The sequence below is a fragment of the Mya arenaria genome, chromosome 1, assembly GCF_026914265.1.
Source record: "Mya arenaria isolate MELC-2E11 chromosome 1, ASM2691426v1".
Classification (NCBI taxonomy): Eukaryota; Metazoa; Mollusca; class Bivalvia; order Myida; family Myidae; genus Mya; species Mya arenaria.
This window is the reverse complement of record NC_069122.1, coordinates 17,114,916-17,139,701: the sequence shown is the minus strand read 5'-3', so window position 1 is coordinate 17,139,701 and position 24,786 is coordinate 17,114,916. Positions and strand designations below refer to the sequence as shown.

Genomic DNA, 24,786 nt, shown 5'->3' with positions numbered 1-24,786 from the left:
AATACAAACTTTTTGTAAAACTCCCAACAAAGCGTTATATGCTTTTTTATAAAGTCGCTTTATGTTTTTGTATTAAATGCAATTAATGTACTTACATATTTTTATAATTTGGATTTATGTTTTAAAAGACACAAAAATACAATTTTAAGCATAAAAACAAAATAAGCAGCGTTTAACCTTACACGGGACTCATACCATGAAAAACATAACTGCAAAGACATTGACCTTTACCTTGAAGTGGTCAGTGGTACGTGTTAATTTGAAATTCATTATCTGATAAGTAATGTATTTATGTAAATATTCATCCCGGTATTCTGTTGATTATTGCCGCTTTCCAATATAATGTTTTAATTGAAATTGCAAATTATGGCGACCATCATGGGCGCCATCTTGGAATTCTCGATCCTCAACACGTGTTTGCAATTAATCACACCAGCTCCATAAACTTGAGACTTTATCAAACATTTGGGTATATACCATTGCTCGTTTTACTTTTGTTTGCAGTCTTCCCCAAAATCCACTGATTACCACTAATAATGCCAATAAAGGTGGTGTATAACCTTAACAGCAATTATTGTTCAAGTTAAATGCTTCATACATGATACATGGCAACAGATCATTCATTTATAAGAATTTAAAGTATTGACATATACCTATAATAAAATCATTTAATTACCAAAAAAACTTAAATGAATATTGCTTGTTGACAAAATTACAATGAGAAATTGTTCAGAAAATTCGATATAAGGAGGACCTTGATGGTCAGTATGTTAGAAAGCGTAGCATATGTACATAACGTACTTCAAAATTGAAGTCAATAAATGTTTATGTTAAATAGTTATGATAAATATTGTAAGACTAGTCATGGGCTAATAAAACGGAGGCCATCTTGACTGTAGTCTTGGTTACCATGGTAACCTGAAGGATGCCAGCTGTCCACCCTCGCTAAAAATGAACTTCATACATCCCCCGACACAAATATATCAAGAAACGCTCTAGACAAAAAAATGCAAACAAATACCTCTAGGGACTAAACTAAAATGACTTAAGTACATTTCTCTTTTGGTTAAACATTTATATCATTATTGTAAGGACTTATGTCAATTGTCAAGGTAATCAACTAATGCAATATTTTGTCATTAGTCCTTTGAAAGAGTTCTCTTGTAGAATTCAGTTTGCTGTGTTTAAAATAGCTGATTAAAGATTTGTTTGGCTTATGATACTAAAGTAGCGCAGCTGCCTATTTCAGCATTAGACATCCGTTCAGTGTTTCTAAATACCATTTGAGAAATAAGTATTCTTCATGGCATTTGAAATATTTGATGTAATATGTACACGAGCTACTTGAAGCAACAAGACATATTCACCTACTAATTAAGATAAATAACCATTTCCCAACCGATTGAAATAAATTATGGAACTTTTTTTTGAGTCTTTTACAAATTTGCATTAAAGAGACAGACTCACACATATATTTTTTTGCAATCACTTTATAACATCGATCAACTTGAGTGATGCTCCGTATTATACTAAGTATGATAATGTTATATCATTGAAAAAGTCTAAATTTCAAAAACACGAGTAAACAAATCCCTTTAAAAATGACACTGTGAAGAAGAAAACCAACTGGACACGCTATCATTTTAATAATTCGATATCAAAAAAGGTGTTATATGTATTTTGAGTTAGACCTTTGCTTAACCCTCAAGCATACAAGACTACTTATTTTGTGTTATTAAAATTACATTCTCTGCTACCCATGATAAAAAAGTAAATTCAATTCCTACAATTTTTTGTTATCAAATTAAGATTGGAACATTCAATGTACATAATAAACGGTTTCAATGTCAATCAATTTTCAATCTCCTAATGCTCATACGTATTGGATAAGGACTTTCAATTTGTAAAAAACATGTATATTTTGTAATTTATGTAAATAGTTTGAATTCAATTCAAAACTCGTTATGATTTTGATGCACTGCTGCGAATCGACTTTATTTCAAATAAAACGCATGATATAATGGTATTGTCATAGCCTTGGTCTTGTTCTGCAAAACGTCAATATTGGTTCTAACTCGAAATTAGTTATAGCTATTCAGATATACACAGGTTACCGGTGACAGTTATTCATATATGTAGTAGGGGTCATCATTTTGTTCAATGGATCTGGGGCTTCGCCGGTTGATTGTTTGCAAGGTATTGATATGAAGCATCGTAATTTTATTATTAGTGTCCATACCCATGTAAAAAACAGCGGTGACCAGTATCAATTCGAATACCAAACAAGTGAATCTCTTTGAAAACATGTAAACACCATGATGCATTACTGCGAGACCCCATGGAAGGCAGTGATTTGTTTTATATTTCATGTATCTGACAAAAAAGTATAATAATTGAAACTGAATATGTCGTTTAAAAAACAAATGACTGATTAAAAGACATACAGAAATACTAGTTCAAATATTTTGCAATGAAAACAACCGTTTTAAACCTAAGTAGGATATAAAAAGCTCTGAGTAATACAAACGATCGTTAACAATTTAAAGGACAATATATGGTAACACATATGAAGAAATTAAAAATGATTCCAAGGAAACCGCTAACAATTGGCCAATTGTTGGCGACATTAAACATTAACAAAAGGCGACATCAAAACATGAATTTATAAGCGAATCATATAATTATGCAAACAACGACACTAATATACATACAAAATTAAAGAACAACACCTACGAAAGATCACACATGAACAACGGTCACCTAGTGTTATGCTAAATACCTTAAACAAATGCATGTATATAAACATTAATAATTCTATTATAGTACACTAGTGTAATAAAACTTGACATTGACGTCATATCACCGTACACACCTGCTGAGAGACTATTAATCGAGAAATGAATACTATTTTCAATTCATGCTACGAAGTGTCATGTGATCAAAGTAATCTGCTATATTCGTTAAAATTTAATGCCAACTTTTATGAAACACCTACCCATGTAGACAGCTAGTCAATGCCTTCGCTTTGTATTTTTTCATTAATTGTGACGGTCGTATTTAAAATCAATACAAACACATGCATAACAGACATAAATGTTCAGTGATAAACCTTTATCTTCTTACTAAAGTATATTTATTACTGATAATAAGATTGTAACTTCGTATTTGACGGTTGAACACGCACACATATTGAATAACTGGTTGTTCCTAAAAGATTTTGCAGTGATCAACGATCATCTTTCTTATAAGGTAGAAATACCGTGTATGTAAACCCAACTGTGTTGCCCAGCTCATTCACTTTATAAACGGTCCATTTATAAACGGTCCATTTTATGATTTTAACAAATACATTTGACATGTGGTTCCTTTTCCATTGACATCTTTACATCTATACGTTTATACTTTCCTGAAGTAATTCGTCTTGTTGTTCACCGTTTGATAAATTATTTGAAATTGGTTGACGAAGAGGACATGCCCTCCTTCTGGTAATCAACTGGTTGTTGGGTATGTGGTAAATCCCCTTTACTAATGCAAATGCACAACCGAACACGGCAAGTGTAATAACGATACCTAATATCACCCATAACCCAGAAAGAGACTCGTTAATGTTTAAAACAGCATGATTTGTTTTAAAAACATTGTTATTGATTATGTTTTTAACATGTTTTCCCTTTGAATCTGAAATGCCATCTGAAGGAAGCTTAATGCTGTCGACATCAAGCTCTTGATATGTATCCGCATTGCAATGCTGCTGTTTATTACCAGTCTTCATCGTTCCATGTATTACTAAATGTGTGTTTTCGATATGGCGTCCATTTTCTGAAAACCATGAAGAGCATGCTTTGAAATGTGCATCTTTTTGTATTTTGTTAACATATTGATTGCTTGGTATAATTAAAGAACAAGCTTCAGGACAAATACCATTTATATACTTTCTTAAGTTTACCCTCTTAATATATGTGCTAACGCCACAAGTCTTAATCACCCTTTTTACCTAAGTATTAATGTAAAACACATACATTATGTATATTTAATTTCAATGAAAACGAAACCGTTTTCACTTCATGGATATATTGTTGTTTAAACTAATTTTAATATAAAAAATGTGTGAATTGTGGTGATATAAAAAGGTTAACGTTCTTGGGAAATGCAGCTTGGTTTTTGATGTTTTTAGGAAGACTCAATACATATTATTTGTGCAAAACGTTCTATTTGCCCGTGTATTGATTGCCTCTTAAATAGAAACAACAGCTCCTCTTAAACTCACCACTACAGAAAGGTTGCAGAAGTGACTGCCTAAAACTGATCAACAATTGGAAAAGATCAGTAAAATCATTTACCTAGTAAAGGATAGGCCTTTAAAAAATTACAAGCAATGTAAACATGCCAGCGTCCTTGACTGTTCTCTCCCCAGAAGTGGTTGGACCGGAATGTAGTGTTGATATGCCTTTCTTTTTCCCCAGTTTTAAAAGGTTCTATGTTTGCTAAAGTAGATTCAGTTCCGCTTGGTGATTTAGCCTACAATCTCATGTGATGCTGTTCTGAATAAACGAACTCAATTTCAATCAAAACTTCTTCCATCTTTTCTATGCATGGCGTTGTGTCACACAAAGTATTGTGGTATAATCCTTGAACATACTGACCAAGATCGTTGGTTTGACTGTAAAAGTAATTCATTGTGATCCTTAAAAATAATGTCTCCAAAAGAACCTTTCGGGGATAAAGATGATTCACACTAGACACTTAATTGAAATTAAACTATGGTCACATATCCACTGAACTTCAAAGGTCTTTTATCTATCCTACCGGATTAAGGCAATTTTGATTAATCGGGGAAAGCGCAAGGGTATGTGGCATCTATGTGAGAAGTGAGTGAACATATTTTGCACATATCCAAGGTGACCTTCCAATTTTCCTGAGTATTATCGCCAGGCGCTAATGTGAAAGCCGCAACGGTGCCTAGGATAATCGCCCATGTCCTTACACTGATGTTCTGTTTTAAAGATCTTGAAAATCGTAAGGGTGCAGAGCAAGAAGCTGGTCACAAAATCGTAAATCATCAGTAGGAATACTGCGGGGACCCCAGAGGTACTCACAATATGTATTTACGAAATTTCATACTAAAAGCATAATATTAAGGCAAGGAATGAAAGTTAAGGCCACCCCATATTGAGGACAGTACTTGTAAGGTATCCCTAATCGGTAGATATGTGACCGCAGTTTCAGTATTTTCATTTTTTAATCATAAATAAACCGATAAGACAACGGAGCCTGCAAATATTTATGGTGTGAAACACGTTGTATAATACAAATCGCTACATCTTTTGCATTTAAGCATTTTTCAGTTGTCTTTGGAATTAACAGAATATAGATGTTGCTGAAAACCGAAGATCTGGCGTAGCGGCCCTTTGGACATAAGCATAAGTTAATATGTCAGCGTATTGTGGCTTTTCTTCTCATTGGTAATTTACCTTTAAGTATATTTCCAAATATTGATACCTATTGCTTTACTCACTTGGCTGCTTTCAAAAATGTTAATCGTCTTGTGCATAATGGTGGTAGTTCTTTCCACCTTTTTCCAAGTAAAATCATCTTGGAACTGTCAGGCAGGCCGAATCCCACATTAGGATGATCTATTAAGAATAATATTATTCACATTGTTATATTTAGTACAAATACATATCAAATTATTTATATTTCGTAACACATGAAAGATAATCTTACTATTACTTTATTGTAGCCACAGACAGATCGGTAAATAATTTCAATTAAATAATATAGTTAAATATGAGTTATTCAACTCAATAGATGCCATACTATCATATTCTCCATGTTAACCCTTCATAAACTATCCCCGCCGATGGAGTAATTATTTGTAAGTAAATATTTACAATATATTCCAGCTGTGTTAGTCACAAATTCAGGTGGTGCTTCTATCCCAAGATGGCTGCTTGATTCAATTAGAATGTGCTTCACGTCTCTTGCTGATACACCAGGGCTAAAGGAAAAATAGTATTATCTGTGTTTAACTTTTTTCGCATCAGGATACCTAAGAATACGTACTTTACACGTCATTTAGTGTCCCAAACGACAGGCTGGTGTTTGATTAACGTTTAAATTCGTTCACGGATCAAAACCACATCCATGCAGCCGAAATTCGAAACCAGGTGCTCATTACAAAAGCTAGTACACCACCTATTACACAGAGAGAAAAAAAAAACGTATATCTTACTTTGCCTCCAGCAGAAGAGCAATCATTCCAGACACAATTGCTGTTGCAGCAGATTCACCGCCGAAACTTGTTTCACACCTTTTCTCGTCTTGTCCAACTGTTATCTAAAGGCGAAGAGTAAAAACAAAACATTGCAAATAAAGCTTATTTAAACTATTTTAATAAACTTATTTCTTCTACATACTTATTGGTGTTTCCTTTTTAGGGATTAACCTGATAACAATTTTAAAATATTAAAATATGTTGATATATTGGTCTCCGAGGGATCCATCTAAAATCGTATTCGAAAGATTAATAGATAAGTGTCCTGCATGAAACACAACCTACAGATTTTATACCGACCTCTGACATACTTACGACATGATTTGGCTTTAATATAACAACATACCATTGTTTCATCATTTCTTATCCGACCGTTGCAAAACACAGACACGAGTGTCGCAGCATTGACTGCGCTAATATCAGCGACGGTACCATCTTTACCTAAACAGGCAACGGTAATGCTCCCAATATGATTTGCCAAACCAGATCCAGGTTGTCCGGCTGGAAAAACGGATACCGCACCAAGACCCTGCCGACCCTATCAATGCGATATTTTAATTTGAATGTTCACCAATCATGTAGAAAAACTTTTTTTATAACCATATAAAAACGGCGCCCGGAGTACTGAAAACCTTGACAGGTATGTTGTATCTCCTTCCTTGTGTAAGCTTTGTCACATTATCATTGGCATTCTATTTGGAATCACCAGTTTGGACGAGGACAAAACATCTGAATCTTATTGTCATTTAAAACTGTTTAGCGACCAATATGAAGATGATAGCCTACGGCACAATCATGATAAAATTTGAAAGGTTTATAATAAAATACAACGGAACATTCCAAATCGTTAACAGTACTTCTCTCATTCATTTAGTCAAAACCTCGACCTCATAGAAATCTGATTTCTTAAACGCTCTTGATGTAGTCCAACTATTTGAAAATATCGGGATTTCAAGTCTAAGAGCTGACGCTATCGCCTTTACAAATTCAGCAGAGTCTATGCTTTGAGTAATCGAAATTCCTTTGGCATTTGCAAATCTGAAAAGGATTTTTGTCATCAAAGTTTGTATTCAAATATATTCAGTATGTTCAGTTGTTTTCTGGTAATAGTTATAATAACTTCATCTATTTAATCGTTTTTTTAAGACATTTTAAATGTTTGACATAAATCATGTACCTGCCACTTTAGCATCCAGTGCAACACCTATTCCACAAGGAACACATTCATCATCCATCTTTGGGCGAGCGATGAGTCCGGCACTCGCCATCGCATGACTTTCAAAGAAATGAGAAAACCAACACTGGTCAAATATCAATTGAATTATAAAATCATTTAGCGATTCGTCACCTGCTTTACTGTTTGAACAATTGAGGATATCAATACTGAAATGCAAGGTTTTATTATAAATAGTAGTTCCGACGCTGTATTTGTCACTTTCAGTAGACAAGGGCCATGCTTACCCTGTTCTTAATGAACTTTCTTTTGTATCCGGTAAAATGGCAGGACCTGTTTGTGAGATGTTATCCGAAAAGTTGTGAAAAAAATCAAATATCTGAAAAATATTTACTAGCATGTACTTGCATGTTTCAAAATACCAAGTACACCGATGCGCAACAGCACGTTAAGTAATTGTGACTGACAGAAGCTATGGTTCAATATATGGCAATTGTTCTTTCAACTATGTTGTTTATTATCACTGGACTGATACAATGATACTTGTTCAATTTAAAAAGAATCGCACAACCTACAATAACGGATAGTGCACGGGACAATTTATGCACTGCGCATTGCGGCCCAGCACCGCATTGCGGCCCAGCACCGCATTGCGGCCCAGCACCGCATTGCACCCTGGTCTGCCGCCCCCGCTCACCCCAACAACCATTTTTTTATTCCGAAAAACACTGCCAATACACCTGCATTGGCATTCTACAGCACTGGGGATAGTGCCCGGGGCAGTTTACGCACCGCATTGCGATCCAGCCACGCATTGCACCCTGGTCTGCCGCTCCCGTTCACCCCGTCCGCCATTTGTTACATTCCGACATAACCTGCCAATACACCCGCATTGGCATTCTACAGCACTGGAGATAATGCCTGGGGTAGTTTACGCACCGCAATGTGACCACGCACCGCATTGCAATTTGGTCTGCCGCCTCCGCTCACCCCACCCGCCATTTCTTTTATTCCGAAAAACACTGTCAATATACCCGCATTGGCATTCTACAGCACTGGAAATAGTGCCCGGGACAGTTTACGCACCGCATTTTGACCCAGCGACGCATTGCACCCTGGTTAGCCTCATCTGATTGCAAGACTGATTTTAATTGTTTTGTATATAAAATATTGCAATCCCCAATTCGAATCTAATTCACATCTTACCATATAAGCGGTATACTCTTGACCGCTTCCAAATATCGTTGTATTAAATTTGAGTATATTGAAAATGATGGCACTTTCCGTCTAAGACAATACTAAAAAAGCGTAGAATGCAACAAGTTAATGGCATTATAAAGGAGCAAGAATTCTCTGGACTAAGTTGATCGATATTCTGGCTATTATTGTTCGGATATATAATGAATTGTTTGGAGGGCATAAAATAGAAACATTAAACTGTACAATTGTATTTAGCGTTGCAAGGCTGATATTCCCGAACTTGACCATATCGATCGCCTTCCTCTTGTTGATTAATAAAATCCACACAATTAACAGATTCATTACCTTATATGTCAGTAAAGACAAATATGTGTACTATTTTAAAACCCTAAAGTTGCATTTGTTATGGCGCAGTGTAATATCTGACATTCTACACAAACATTGCTTTTTTCGACCTTCTTTGGTTTCATTTAGTTGATTATTAGTTGTTGAAACTTTTTTAAACAATAGAGGAGGAGGTGGTTGAGTCATGGTTGTATCTGACCCATAAAGTTATTTGTATCATATGAAAAGTTCCTTCCCTTGTCATAAGATTAGTCACAAACGATTGAGTTTGGAGTTGCGATTTCACGATGATTTTCATTTGCAAATAAGATCTGCCATTCCAATCAGTTATTTATTTTTGCCCTTTCAAATGGCTTGGAACCATGTCACCTAAATACTGATTGAGCACGTCATGGTTATTATCGCCTATGTGGCCAATGTCATTCCCACATCCAAATCTTAGATTCCAAAGTCCCATGCAGACTGTGGTTGTAAGGAAATGCTGTTTTCATGCACATACATTAAGTCAAGATGATTGTGTCTGCTCTGTAACTTTGTCATATATTAATCTAATGGGTGTTCAATTATTTTGACATGTTGCATGCATTTCCCATAATTGTCAGGTTTGATTCACTTTTTAAAATGTGTTAATGAAATTTATATATTGAATAATTATTATTATATATATAGGGGAAATTATGATAGGACGCTTTTCGGCTGACCTGTATCACGTCGAGAAGATATGTTAACTAATTGTGAGATGGATTTTGTGTATGAGGTCCATTTAATGAACTGTATTTAAGATCTGAGTTAAAAGCGTCACATACGATTAATGTAGTCCAAGTTTCTTAACTTGCAAGTTAACTTATTTACTGAGATTAAACACATATTTTGGATAAACTGTTCCCTATAATACTAACAATGAACTTAAAACCACTGACACAAATGCAGTTTTAAAGCATGTTTTACATCTGTCTCATGTTATTGGCACGGTTAAGATCTGGTATGAATAAAGAATATGATAATTGGATTGATCTTTGAATTTGAATGAGGAAATATATATCTGAAACCAAAAGTCCATGGTACATTGAAAACTACTGTTTATTGTTTGATAAATGAAACCTCAAGAACAATAAACAATGAGACAATCAAGACGAAACCGTATCACGGGAAGTTAAAACCTAATGAATCTGTCAAGGACACATTTAATAGCTTGTTCTACGTCCGCGTTGGGATTTTCTTTTAAGTGAACACGTATTTTATGGTTCCTATGTATTTGTCTGCCAAAGCATAATAGTATCCAAAAGGCACACCTTACTTGGATATATTCTATGTCAAAATCACCCCTACCCAACAAGCATATATTGGAGATGTATTTCATAACAAAATCCTTGTCGAACTTTTGATAAAAAAATACAATATAAATTTGAACAATGATCACTGAAAGTAAAACTGAATATGCTAATACAGAATCCCTCGTTTCATATCCGATCCTAAAACAGAATGATTTGTAATTTTGAGATTATTGAGATTATTATAATATTAGAATATTTCAGCATTTCTGTGAACATGTGTATTAAGTGAATACACATTTGTACCGTAGATTATACATAAAAAAGCAGTATACCTCAGGTGGTACATTGTGTATGCTAGTATATAGTTTACTCCTTAAAACACACACGCATCAAGTTTGAAAATTACTTCATTTTCTTCATTCAATTGAGAGTTAAAACAAGTGAAAAGACGTTCTTAAATGTACTGACATTAAGGGGATGTTCTCTTGCCTTTTATTGAATAATTTAAGTAAATAAGACAGTGAGCTTACCATGAAGTAAAGAAAAAGTGCATAATATAAGCAAGCAGTTCTGATTTAAAAAAAAAACGTAATGATAAAGTGCATTCCGGATAAAAATTATATATATGTTATAACATATAAAATTGATGTACATAAGCGAAATTATATTCACTTAAGCTGTGGAAATCTTCAACTTTCAAAAAAACAACAACTGCTTTTAACACCAATTGTTTGTATCAAATGATTGCCAGCTGGAAACATTATTTTGTAGTTAAATGTTCATACACATCAGTGTTTAAAATTTACTACACTTTGTATCAATTATCATTGATTTGCGTGGTTTTTGATAATAAGTGTATGGCATTCGATGGACAATCAATACGTTAATCAACGTCCACGAAATTTCAACACCATTACCACCATCTGAACGTGACATTTGGTGAACATTTATACCAAGGTGTTTTAAATTCGGCATTTGGTGAAAATTATTGATTTCGTTATTTTTTGTGTGGCATTTGGTATAATATAGTTAGAAAAAAAAACATATTTCAAATAAGGTCTACAATATGAATATAATTCGGCAGAATTAATCTTTTTTGTCATCTTAATCACCACAGAGTTATACTTTTAATAACGTATGCTACCGTAAATTACCAGTGAACACGGCAACTACGAGTATTACTATTTATAGTGGGGTTGTTTGTTATTTACTTCAATTCAACATAACTTGCTACAACATAATTGTCATAAATATTCGTTTTATGACTTTGTAATTATAGTCATCTGTTTCGTGTTATTGAGAATGAATCTGTATAAATATAACAGTATTTGAACCTTTTACGTAACATTGACGCGTTGTCACTGACACCATTTAAGTAAAATATCTTCTTATCGGGTAGTTATTTTAAAAAGAAATCCTTTTTGAAACCAAAACCGTATTAAGACATCAGAAAACAATATACAATATCGACATGAACTAGGTCGACATATACTCTATACAATTTCATCTATTTCGAACACTGATTTTCCTTTATCAGTGCACAAGATAATAAATATTGGTATACATAACGTCTTAGGTGTCCAAGCGTTATACAAAGTCATTGCTTCATTATGTAAAAAAATACGAAATCCTGTGGACACAAGTCCGTTTTCAGCCTCAAATCATTTCAATACAACTATGCATCAACATATGACCTCATAACAAAATATTTTACCACGACTTAGGGTAACCAAGTGACATTTGCAAATGTATTTAATTTATATGAATTCTAATATTTTTTGTAGGTAAAAACGACCACATCATCAACTGAGGCTGCTGTTCTTTGTGTGTTTGACAAAAGGCATTGTAAGTACAAAATCAACAGAAATCTCCATAATACCATTTTCATTTTTTACTTGAATTATTAGTGCCTGACAGCGTTCAGTCAAAACAAACAAAACCACAGTGGAACATACGTGTCTTAGTGTTTTAGGGTAAATGTAAAAAATCAAGTCAAGACACGTTTAACTCAACGGCGTTATACAGCTGCGCAGTAATGCATAAAATAAGCAAAAGTTGGCGGTTAATGGGTCAAGATTGACTAATAAAATGATTTCAATGCACCAACAAAAGATATTGCTTAATCATATTTGTGAAACAGATTAAGCCTTTACAAATGTATTTCTGAACAAACTCTGGAGGTTGTTACTTGAGTCAGAAACTGTAATGTTTCATAATCTTCTGATTTTGGGATCTAAATACACCATTATATTATGATGATTGCTTGTTTACTGCTTAAGATAACATTCTGTAGCGAAAACTTAAATTCTTGCTTTGTTAACGGATGAAACAGATACATTCTCCATTAATGTCACTGTCAATAAGTTGCGTTTGTTCAAAGTTCATTCAGAAATTCAGAGCAAATATTAAAAAAAATGTGATACACATGCCCTAATTCCGAAATTAAATAAAGCTAAAATTGTTTGTTTGTACTCGTTTGAGAATATTTATCCATAGCAGATATTACATACAATTTATTTTCTGCCTTCAAATACGGACGAAAAAGCTAGATGACAGCATCCTTTTAATGCCATTGTTGCATTGTCATTTTTCATATATGGCGGAAATCAGCTTTTCAGTAAATCTGCATGTTGCAAATTGCAATAATAAAGTTAAAATATTACAGGGTTTAGATTCGGCCGTTCAAGTGAAAGTGCATCGTCATGGCTTGGATACAGTTTTGTCTCATTGTAAGTTATATTCAGTACACTTTTAGATTTAATGTTTTTTTTTATAAAACGCATGTACTATTTTACTCCTGTGACAAAGTCTAACTTTGTTTGTATGTGAATTTAGGCCTGAAATTAACAAAGAATATGTATCAACGGTTGTCGCATGAGTTTCAGAGACTTTCCCTAGTCGATTTAACGATCAAACAGATAAAAATGGCCGTTTTAATCACAGACTATTAATGCAGTCAAAATATGTCGGGACGAAATCCATGGTTGTTATGGAAAATAAGTAAACCAATGGTCATAAATCGTCGAGAAAATGATGCACCAATGACAAACCGTTAAAAAAAGACGTTTGGAAAAAACTAAAAAGGCTGTTTATCATTACATAATTTAATTACTGAACATATCTCGCATTCATAAATGTCAGACTATTATAAGGTATAAATTGGCTAACATGCTATCCCCGACAGCTGATTCTTTCGTTAACGTAAATACAAATTGAATACAAACCCTCAAAGGTTTTGAAAGACATTTATGCCACAGTTAATGACAAAATTAAGACTGCGATATCGTACACACAAATTAGTCTTGAATTGAAAATTATTAACTTCATTGATTCCAACAGTAACCTTTCTTTCTTGAGTAGTTTTGGTTAATATGCTTTAAGCACTTCTATATATTCATCAAATTTCCTGATATCTCATGTATGATTAACCAACAACATTACAAACAATATGTAAAATTTGTTGTAATGATTTTTCATTAACGAGACACCTCTAAAACAATTCCTCTTTGAAGTCGATTGTTCTTAAAATTGGCAAATTCGTTATTAGATCACTCATGAAATCAACAGACGCGGTTAGTTTCTTTCAAACAAGGAAATAATTAGGAGGTAAAAACAGTGGTGGATGATTGTACACAATTTAACATGGAGTTCTTTAATTCGTTTGATAACTTTGTTCCTATCTACTATGTTCCCAGGTAGGTTGTCAATTATAAACGTGACGCCGAACATAAAACCGATATGGAAACAATCATCTTACCTACTTCATAACAAAAAGCCCGCGTTCAACCAAATAACTACAAAATTAATATTCGATTTTTAAAATTATTTTGACATTCTGACCAACTTTGTATGACTTTTCCTTTTCTATGGTATGTAACCGACAATATAAATATTCCTTAAAAAGAGACTAACACTGTTTTGTATTTACTGTACAGTCAAAGTAGCATTTTGCGTCATTGTAACAAAAGATAAACCTTTCCTAAAGAAAAATAAATTACATCTTATTACTTTATCAATACTTCTGACACCTCACATGAAGAAATTACTCCGCAAAAAATCATTACCAAACATAAGCCATAATGGTAAATATACATACTGAAATCTTTTGACATTTTCTGAAAAAATAGTGTCAACTCTTTACGTAATTGAAGCCTGATTAATAATTACTTGTATAAATTGTAATATACAATACGTCGGCTACCTTATGGAAAAGCTTCCGAAAAAAGTTTATACACTAAGATATGATGTAGAATACAGTCATACATTTGTAACAATGTCCAAAGGGCTAATACGTGTTTGTCCATGTAGTAAGTGTATGCATGAGTCATACATAGCGGTATCAATACCATTGTTAAGTACATTGATAATAGTATGGATGTATTAGTGAGGTTTGGGTAGTCATAATTTATACATTAACGTTATTTTCTATTTTAGGCATTTCTACTTCCATGGATATTACAAACATTAGACTCTGATTCAGGTAAACTAGATTGACATCTTAATTACTTTGTTTTTACTTGGACTTCTGTAAAACTATTTGGAAATCCTTTTCTCGAACACTGTGCCCATAGCTGAGATATTTACTACGGAGATTCGTCGACTGATCCTTTAACAAATGTCGTTTAATCGCCTAATTTTCAAAGCAACCATAAATAAACTTAGCAGTCTCTTAAACATGGACATCCTTAGCAAACATAAACTTTCTTAGCAACCACCTTTTTCTGAAAAACCAATGACTACATCGATAGTGGTTCGCTCCCCTTTTAACCATTCCAGTCCTTTCCAACAACAATTAACCTAATAAGTAACCACTAGCTGCCTTAGCAACAATTTTTAGTCTTTATTAACAAATGTATTCCTTGGAAAATTGACTTCCATGGCAAAAAACTTGGTTCGAAAGTTAATCCATGTACTCATCTTAAGGATACAGCGCCATATTGACCCATTTTTCTTGTTCTAGTTTTTGTACTATGACACATCACAATCTATGATACAATTATGTTTAACTACAACAAGAGTGAAATGCTGTTAGACGCCTGGCAGATGTCGCCCCCTCATCCACATTGTAGTTATTTATCTCCATTATAAATTCAGGGATATCTTATTATAATAACAGAAATTAACCTCTTACCTTTAAAGTGATATTAACATTGGAATAGTGTATTCGGTCAATATATGACTAAGTAATATTGATAGGTACAAGTGTTTTCGGTAAATGTTTAGTTGTTTTTGTTCTGATTTTGACAGTGATAGTGATCTCGGGTTAGTGTCGTTAGTCAATATCTCTTGACAGGGCAGCAAAACGTTTGAAGTTTATGATTGTATAATATTTCATTTTCAAGCATGGCTTGGACACATTAAGAACTATTTTATGTTTGAAATGACGAAATATTTGCATAATATTTATCGCGTTTTTTCATTTTTCTACACATTAAAGTCACACAATAAGAATATAAATTGATATTTTGAGTGGACGATCGCAAAACATTGAACTTGGTTAAAACTTTAAAGTTAAACACAGGTTTTTGAGCTCATTAAAATTATTGCAATAGTATACAGAATCAATTAATGAATCTATATTGTGCATGTGTTTCGTTGCAAGTTCATGTTATTTTCAACGCTTTTATGGTTCACGCAAACATATCTCAATTAAAACGGTTATGTTCTTGTTTAAAGCGTCTGTAAAAAGTATAATTGAATATACGAATATTTTAATATCTTTTTATTTCTCACATTTGTGTCCTTAAGTGTTGTCATTCCTTTTTATTATAACAGACATGGGGGCATGCCAACAAAAAGACATGTTTTTCTGTATCGATTCCCGGCAGTGCATCGGCAATGATTCAGTATGTGATGGATTTACAAACTGTCGTGACGGTGAAGATGAGTCTCCACCGGCATGTAGTAAGTTAAACTGTAGTTTCATCTAACAAATACGTTCAATTAACATATTTTTGAAAAAAAAGATGTACCCATTTACCTTTTTTACAGCGAAAGATGTATGCAGTCAACGAGACAGATTTTTCTGTCAGGATTCCAAGCAGTGCATCGACAAGTATTTCGTATGTAACAGTGATACAGAATGTCCAGAAGGTGAAGATGAGGCTCCTCCTGCATGCAGTAAGTCATCTTCGTCAACGATAATCATTTGTAACTTATCATATTGATGATTTTGGCTTTTGGTACACCCGTTGGTCATTACTTTTCACTGGAGCAAATATTATCCAAAAGCCATGGTCCAAAACACCTTATCCTGTATTTTACATAAGTGTTGTTGTTGTTTTTCCATTTGACCCGGTTTTATAAAATACATACATAAATAATTTATATGTTTTGGAAATTTATTTGCAAGCAGGAAACCTTAAAAGAGGAAAAATGCGATATTGTAGGAAATTACATTTTGAACTTTTTAATTAAACCGTATAATAGACGCCATTATTTTACATGTCTCCAATATGTTTTGTTCCCATCGGATACTTTTTACTTTCATTTCAATATGTGAGCGGCGCCAATATCTACCAAGCCTAGGAACAGTGTCAAAAGAAGCTATCTATGAATAACTGTATCCATTCACTGAAATAATTAACATATCCCAACGGAATAAATTAAACAAAACCTTTAAACCGTACACTTCCCTGTCACTGCTTTTGTAAACTTCCGGTATATATGTCAAAACCGGCTCCCAATAGCAACATGGGATATGTCATAAGTATAAGTAATTTCAATTTTTAAATCGATAGTTCTGTTTAAATCCATTGAAATACTTTAATTGCCTTAAAGATTTTGCCTACTCGTTTGTTATATGTTTATTGTCGTTAATGTGACGTCAGTGGTGTACACGCTAGTCTTTCTCGAGCAAATACGCCATAACCCATCTTCGCCCTTAAGTTAATAAACGATGTTATTTTTGGAATGAACGAAATGTTATAGTAAAACGTAACTTTACGTAGTAACGTGCATAATATTTGTTATTAATGAGTATACAGTACACGTTAAAAGGTTACTAAAATATACTTAGCAAGACAAATGATAAACATTATGTTACAGTGATGAGTATGATTATATCCTGAATTTACCTCATTATTTCAGACATGGATGTATGCCACCAAAGGGACTGGTTATTCTGTAACGCTTCACAGAAATGCATCAACAAGAATTTCCTATGTGACGGAATAAAAGACTGTATTTATGGTGAGGATGAGACTCCTCCCGCATGTAGTAAGTCCACTATGCGTTTTAAAATACATATTTCATTTCAGACATTTGTGTAATTTGCTGCTGCCATTTGTTTTGTTATTACAGACATGGGTGTTTGCCGTCAAAAGGATATGATTTTCTGCAACGTGTCTATGCAGTGCATTGGCAGGAATCTCGTATGTGACGGAGTTAAAGATTGCGGTTACGGTGAAGATGAAACTCTTACTGCCTGCGGTAAGCCATCTATGTCGAACATCTTTCATTCGTTGATAATGATCATGCAGTGAACATTTTATGTTATAAACTGATTTGCTATACAAATATAAACTTGCGATGTTTTGTTGTTTAACATGAACGCTATGAATTCGTCTTGGATTGGGCTTTTCAACGGTTAACAGCATGGAATGTTTTCCACTCGTTTTATGACGTCATTTTTATTTCCAAATTTTATCTTTCGACTGCATCTCATTAACGTTTTTGAAGTTTTTTAAATGATGATGATGATGATGATGATGATGATGATGATGATGATGATGATGATCGATATAACAAGCGAGAAGATTGGTTAACATTGGTTATCAATTATTAGTCTCATGATCAGTTATATATCATGACACGCTTTTTAAGAAAACGACAGCAAGCATTATTTTGCATTGAGAAATTTAAAAAAAGGTTATTGATATTACTTCAGTATATATTAGCAAAAAAGGTTAAACAAATTCTCTTCGTTTAATATTTTTTACGCTAAATTGCACTTGCATATATATTTTGGAGCAATTATTTTAATGTCATACACTTGCATATTACTTTAAAAATGTTTTGATTTATCCCAATAACTGTAGACGATTATATAACGGAGTCAAAATCAAGGCTTATGAATAAAGACATTATCACGAACACTATGAATATTGCATTTATAGGTTTTATACGGTTTATGAGTGTTTCAATTAGGTGAAGATGAAAACAGATACCGTATCAAAGGGTTGATCAAAACCCCTTACGTCATTGGCGCCGTATAGTGTCCTCATGGTTTCCTTTTATTATTTTCTCAAGCATTGAAATGCAATTGAGTGTATTGTATAATTTCCTTATCGAAAGAATAATTGAATATTGTTGTGGACGTATAGATACCAGCTCAAACTAGTCGACAGCTTTACATGATATGATATTGTTATATATTTCCGCGTTAAGAACTCAAAATCAAGTTATTTTGAATGTCTTTTTATTGCTCACACATTTTCTGTATTAGTTTGTTTTTGGGTGTGTGAACTGTTTATTCAGGGTGTGAGTAATTTGCGAGACTACTTAAACATGCCTGTAGCAAAACAACATGATGTTTCCATTTTGTTAAACGCAGTAAATACTGACGTTCTACTGGTGCATCGTATGTGACGGCAAATCGGGTTCTCTCACATTACTATTCAATTACTGCAACTAAGCTAGAAAAGGAAAAGCAACTATTTGTACATTTTCAAATATTTTTTCAATTGTCAGTATTTTATTCTTGAAAATGAAAACAAAACACTTTTATTTGTGGCTATCTTTCTGTATTCAGGAGTGTAGCTCTGAAACTAGCAAAGTTTTTTGGTAGGCTCAGACTAAGCCCTCTGTTTTAAACATTGCCTATATAAGAGTTTGTCAAGACAACTGCTCCATCAATATTAGAGATATCCCTCTGATAACCGGTTTACATTGTTAGCATGAGGTGTAGTAGTTTCGGTCTTATTTGATTGTTAATCAAGCACTTCTTGTATTCGAGTCTTTTCTGCATGGACCTCATGACAAATAAGAATTTATTTACTTAAAATAATCATTAGAATATTACAATTTGTATTGCAATATTTGCCCTGATATTAAAACCATTGAAACTTCAGGGACAAGACCAGAAACAATAAATTGATGCCGCACGTGCGTGTCATCATTAATGAAATAGCTCTAGTTTAATTCACTTTTCATATATGTGTATACAAATTCGTAGCTTAATAACAGAAGTATAAAATAAAAATAAATGATTATGCAAATATATATATATACATTTATCATTCAAAAAGATTGAACAGTCTTTACTTTTTAAGCTTGATTAAACAGAATATTGCAAAAACTATTTTCATTTGCAGCTCTTAAACAGCAGTGTGAATCAAACTGGTCCCTAAGCGAAGGCTGCATTGTTCGATGTAAACCTGGATATTTTGGCAAGTTTTGCCAAAGTTGTGTAGACAAATGTTTGAATGGGATATGTGATAAACAAACTGGAATTTGTCTGAACTGTACACCTGGTTATTTTGGCGAGTATTGCGAGCAAAATTGTTCAAAAGAATGTGTGAATGGGATATGCAATAGCAAAAGTGGAATTTGTAAGGACTGTACACCTGGTTATTTTGGCGAGTATTGCGAGCAAAATTGTTCAAAAGAATGTGTGAATGGGATATGCAATAGCAAAAGCGGAATTTGTAAGAACTGTATACCTGGTTATTTTGGCAAGTATTGTGAGGAAACATGTTCAAATGAATGTCTTAATGGATTATGTAATAGCTCAAGCGGAATTTGTAAGCACTGTATACGAACGTATTATGAAAACTGTTCGCTAGAATGTGGTCAAGAATGTCGCGAAAGAGAGGGTTTCCCGCAATGTGACAGACAAAGTGGCAATTGCTTGCATGGCTGTAATTTTTATTACTTCGGACATAAATGCAACAAAATATGTAAAAACTGCAAAGGAAATTCCTCAAATGATCCATGCGGTATAAACGGTGTATGCTATTTTGGATGTAAGAACGATTATTGGGACAAGAATTGCACCACTAAATGCAATGCAAACTGCCAAGGTGATGAACAAGGAAACAGGTGTAATTCGTCTACTGGGGAATGTTTATACGGCTGTACTCGTGGATGGAGTGGTAGATCATGTGAAGGTAAGATAAGTGTTCAAGATATCAAACGTCTTTTAAAAAAAGGAAGAGCGATGAACTATGAATACATATGTTTTAAAGGTTTTAAATAAAAATAGATTTACTAACGTAACATTATGGTATTTCGAAAGGCATCAACAATAACAATATATATTTTATAATTTGTTTTCTTAAAAGATTATGTAAAATTGTCGTATAAATTATGTCCCATTTCATCTCCCTATCTAAATTATGGTAGATTTAACAAAAATATCTTAGGGTCAATTATTTTGTTAGTCGTATAAGTCATAAGTGTGCTGGTCTTGTTAAAAGGTACTTAAAGATATCCAGCCTCTGTTACCTCCATTAACCGTTATGTTAAATGTTGATGCTTGTTGACGACCCAATACGCAATATAGGTATTTCCGATATCATTCGGAATGTATTAGCTTACAGTACAGTATGTATTATAACTGACGGACAGCACAACGTACATAGGGTAGTCTCAATTTTTATTTCTCTTAAGTTTAACTAAATGATGTATTTCACAATGTTTGAAAGGCCAAATTATTTTTAATTTTGGTAAATGTATTACATTTTATTCCACACGCAAAACCCTTTCAAATGATAACAAAATAGAATGGGGTCTACTGGCATGTAGAATTCACATGTTTGTGAGTGGGATATGTTATGATTGTCCGAAGTTATGTGGCGATTTAACGTTTATGTTAGTGAGTTTGCCAAGCAATTTCTAATTTATTATAACACTCTCTTATATAAATTTTTTTTTTCAGATGTGAGCAGTGTGCAATCTACGACCTCTGAATCGACCGAAAAAGAGAACGTCAACTCCTTAAAGACAACTTTAATAGTCATATCAGCTAGCTTCATTGTGGTTCTCGTTGTTGCCGGTATTATCTGCTACTTTTGGGGTCAAAAAAGGTAGGGTTGGAGGGTAACGCATTATCAAAATACGCTTTTGTGTTTCTATATATGATTTTGAATGTACGAACATATTTAGAAATAAATGTTAATGGCATGTTCGAAATACATACGTTCAGATTGAATAGGTAATTTAAAATGACGTTATTGATACGTCAAGATATATATTTATCTATTGCAGGATAATAATTAATCTCGCTTCTCTTTGTTACTGTTAGGATATAATTAGCACTGAACGAACAAGTATGTTATAATTGCTTTATTATTGAGTTTTATTAAATGGGGTAAGTTAAATATCATCAGAACATCATATTGCAAGTCATTTGCACCATGGAAGAAACACTGTTACTTAAGATGGAACACGAAGTATTGTTCTGCTATAAGGGTTCTGCAAAGTTCCTGTTGTTTTAATATGCAGGTTGAAGCGTCAGCTGAATGAACGCAAGGAGCTCCGCCGAAACATTCAAGACGACGTTCAACCAGGACAAGAACCATCTGGTTCTCCAACTCGAGAAAGTTCTAGCCTGTATGCTGACATCAACGAAGGTACATATTTATGAAATTGATTTGATTAAACTTTAATTTAGACAGCATTGAAATAAATATGTTTATCGCTCACTAAATTTGGAAACTTAGTACGTTCGCGTTTGTATGAAACCGGAAAATAACAAAAACAGTCATTTTAAATAACTGATTTATTTATTTTTTGATGTCGTATAGACGGTTTTCTGTAAGCCATAGATGAATATGAAAAAAAAATGTATATTTGTGATTTTACGATGCTAACTACAAATTTGTGCTAGGTACAACTGTTAAACTATTTCTTCCTTTGTTCAATCATTATAGAATCCATGGAACTTTATCATTACATCTGTGAGCAAAATGTACCAGATCACTATGAAGAAATCAGCGTCACAAAATATGACGGTAATACCGAGATCGTGCATTTAGAAGAATTTACGGTAACTAGTAATTCCCGACGGAGCATCACACAATCTGAAGGCAAAAATGAACTTGACAGTACTGACGAAACAAAATCCCGGCAGAGTGTCACACAATCGGAGGGTGGTCTTGATCAAGTAGAAAATACGAACGGAATTGATGGCCGACGTAGATTCGTAAACTCCAGTAGAAGCAATGAATCTGTGTGCACGAACGAAAATTTTGACCTTGACACTTGGAGTCAAACAACCAAGGCCGAAAATAGACGAATGCTAGCTGCTAAATATTGCGAAGAGGAGGAAGACATATTTGGTGATTTAGGACAATTTCAGGTGGATTATATTCATGCTATTGAGAGGGAAGAATCTGAACTGCCTTATGATGAAGTAGAACATCAAGATATAAAACAGAATAAAGAGTATTCCCTTTTAATAAGTCATACAGCACAAGTCGACGAAAACTTTTGTTTAGATGATCGAAATAGTAGTACTTCCGAACAGCCTGCTCAATCGCATCCTGAAGCAAATATGGACGATGAAATAAACATTAAAAGTCCATTGCAAATGACAAAGTGATGACATAAAACAAACCTATTCACTCTCATAAAGATGATGAAAGAATCAATCTGTTTTTTTAATGTTCTTACTATGTCCCAGAAAGATAGATATATGTTAATATATATATGGTTGTTGAAGAGGTTTATGTAAGATTGTACCCTGTATAATATCTAGGGTTAAAATTACGCTTTCATGTCAACGTCGCTTGATATTCAAGACAAACAATACAATTTGTATGGATACATTTATACTCAAATGTAGCAGAATGTTAGAAAATTTTGGAAAGATGTATCGTACATAATATTTGAACACTTCAGATTAAGGTCAAACTAAAACTGAGTTAAAAACCATATGTTATTTTGAAATGGCTATCAGTCTAACAAGACTTTCTCCTAGGCTTTTTTTCTACAGCAGATGTTAGACATTTTGTTGATGAATGAGAGAGCAGTCGGACCGAATAGTTTTAAGAATTGTTAGATAGAAATATATAATCGAATTGCTTAACCAACAAAGGCTGTATCGTTAGTTAAGTGCTCATGTGCATATATTTGTTTTCATATTAAATTCTGTTCAATGGCTTTATTTTTGCTTTATACTGTATTAATTGTCTTGTACCTATCTGACATAAAGAAAATATTAAAACAGCATTGCCAAGATAGACAGCACCAAAAGTAGTTTGTTTTGGTTCGTTAGGTGATGGATTCAAATATTTGCCGCGTCACCGAATATTATCAACATGTATGTTGTCTGCTAGGCTTGGTGACTCATATTATTTTGCTATCAATTGAAACAAATTATTCTATTGAAAAAAGTATATATTAAGCAGAGAAATTATGTATTTGCCTCTTTTGATTGAATGATCGTAAACCAGTTAAAGTTTATCAAAGGAACAACTTTCAATTTTATGGTTTGTGGCAAATGAACATTTGTTTTCTGCTGATGATTAAAGTGCTTTTTTACTCAGAAAAACACTGATAAAACGTTATTAAACATTCAAAATTAAGCTCTCGTGTTACATACATATGACAAAAAATATGCAAAATACTATTTTTTTCAGCGATGAACATTACAGTACTTTAGTGTTTAATTAATGCGAATGTATTTTCAAAGCTTTAACTTCGGATTTCTAATTTGTTCATAAAACATAAGCAAATGCATAGATTTGAAAAAAGTGTTACTTTGAACAAATTTAATTCACACAAGCAATATCCTCTGAGTCTCGAATCGAAGCTTTATACACATGGTTCAATATTAACTTATTAAGAGACGTCATCCATGTACCACACAAGAGCGACTTTATAGCAGTTCTCTCCCTTCATAATAAAAATGAGAATTCCCCAATGACCTTGGATAAAATGTGCTACAAATATACAGTACATTACAACGGACGTTCATCGATAGCTGTCATATCTAAGACATAAATGCATTCATATAAAACTACTACGAACTTGTAAGGAGGGTCAACAACAATGCTTGCAGACGTATATCAATATCATACAGTACCGTAATGTCATTTATTAAAAAAGGGGATACAATCGAACATTTGCTGAAACTGACAAGGAAACAAACATCTACTCAGTGTACTGTAGCCGTTCACATGATAACTCTGTATATCGATTAGATTATCGTTATTCTAAATATTTTTGTATGATTTACAGAAATTAACGATGGGATATTTTTTTCACTAGGAGACCTTACCTTTGTAAGGCTTCAGTTTTTGATACGTTTTTATTTCGCTTTTTCCAACGAAGTGTACGCACATGCGTACGTGCGTATGCATAAGCACGCGCCAAGATATGGAAATTGTCGATGTTTATATTGTCAATGAAGATGACCACTGAATTATGTTACCAACGAGGAATAAAATTCATTTTACTGACTTGATTGCTCTTGTAGCCATTGGCGGGATGCATGTCACAATTGCCATAATCAAGAAAATATATAAAAATTAAACCACCACAACACGGATGCCATGACACATGTTAAATAACAA

At 33.4% G+C, this 24,786-nt stretch overlaps 1 protein-coding gene and 1 long non-coding RNA gene across 2 annotated transcripts; one reads left to right on the top strand and one right to left on the bottom strand.

Annotated features, from left to right (window-relative positions):
- Positions 1-5,900: 5,900 nt before the first annotated feature.
- LOC128229406 (uncharacterized) lies at positions 5,901-6,767 on the bottom strand. Its single transcript, XR_008260091.1, has 3 exons — positions 6,621-6,767; positions 6,233-6,336; positions 5,901-5,998 (listed from the first exon to the last, which is right to left on the bottom strand). It is a non-coding gene; the product is annotated as an uncharacterized LOC128229406 (long non-coding RNA).
- Positions 6,768-12,942: 6,175 nt separating this feature from the next.
- LOC128240195 (multiple epidermal growth factor-like domains protein 10) lies at positions 12,943-23,352 on the top strand. Its single transcript, XM_052956716.1, has 10 exons — positions 12,943-12,996; positions 14,702-14,747; positions 16,043-16,171; positions 16,259-16,387; positions 17,357-17,485; positions 17,570-17,698; positions 19,582-20,376; positions 21,147-21,294; positions 21,713-21,840; positions 22,141-23,352. Exons 1-10 carry the CDS (start codon positions 12,970-12,972, stop codon positions 22,809-22,811), a joined length of 2,331 nt encoding a protein of 776 aa, XP_052812676.1. The 5' UTR covers positions 12,943-12,969; the 3' UTR covers positions 22,812-23,352.
- The last annotated feature ends 1,434 nt before the right edge of the window (positions 23,353-24,786 follow it).

Bases quoted from the DNA above. Each gene is read 5' to 3' on its own strand.
- LOC128240195 (XM_052956716.1), top strand. From the start codon at position 12,970: ATGGCTTGGATACAGTTTTGTCTCATT. The intron at 14,748-16,042 runs GTAAACTAGATT...TTATTATAACAG, and splicing joins AACATTAGACTCTGATTCAG to ACATGGGGGCATGCCAACAA. The intron at 16,172-16,258 runs GTAAGTTAAACT...CCTTTTTTACAG, and splicing joins TGAGTCTCCACCGGCATGTA to CGAAAGATGTATGCAGTCAA.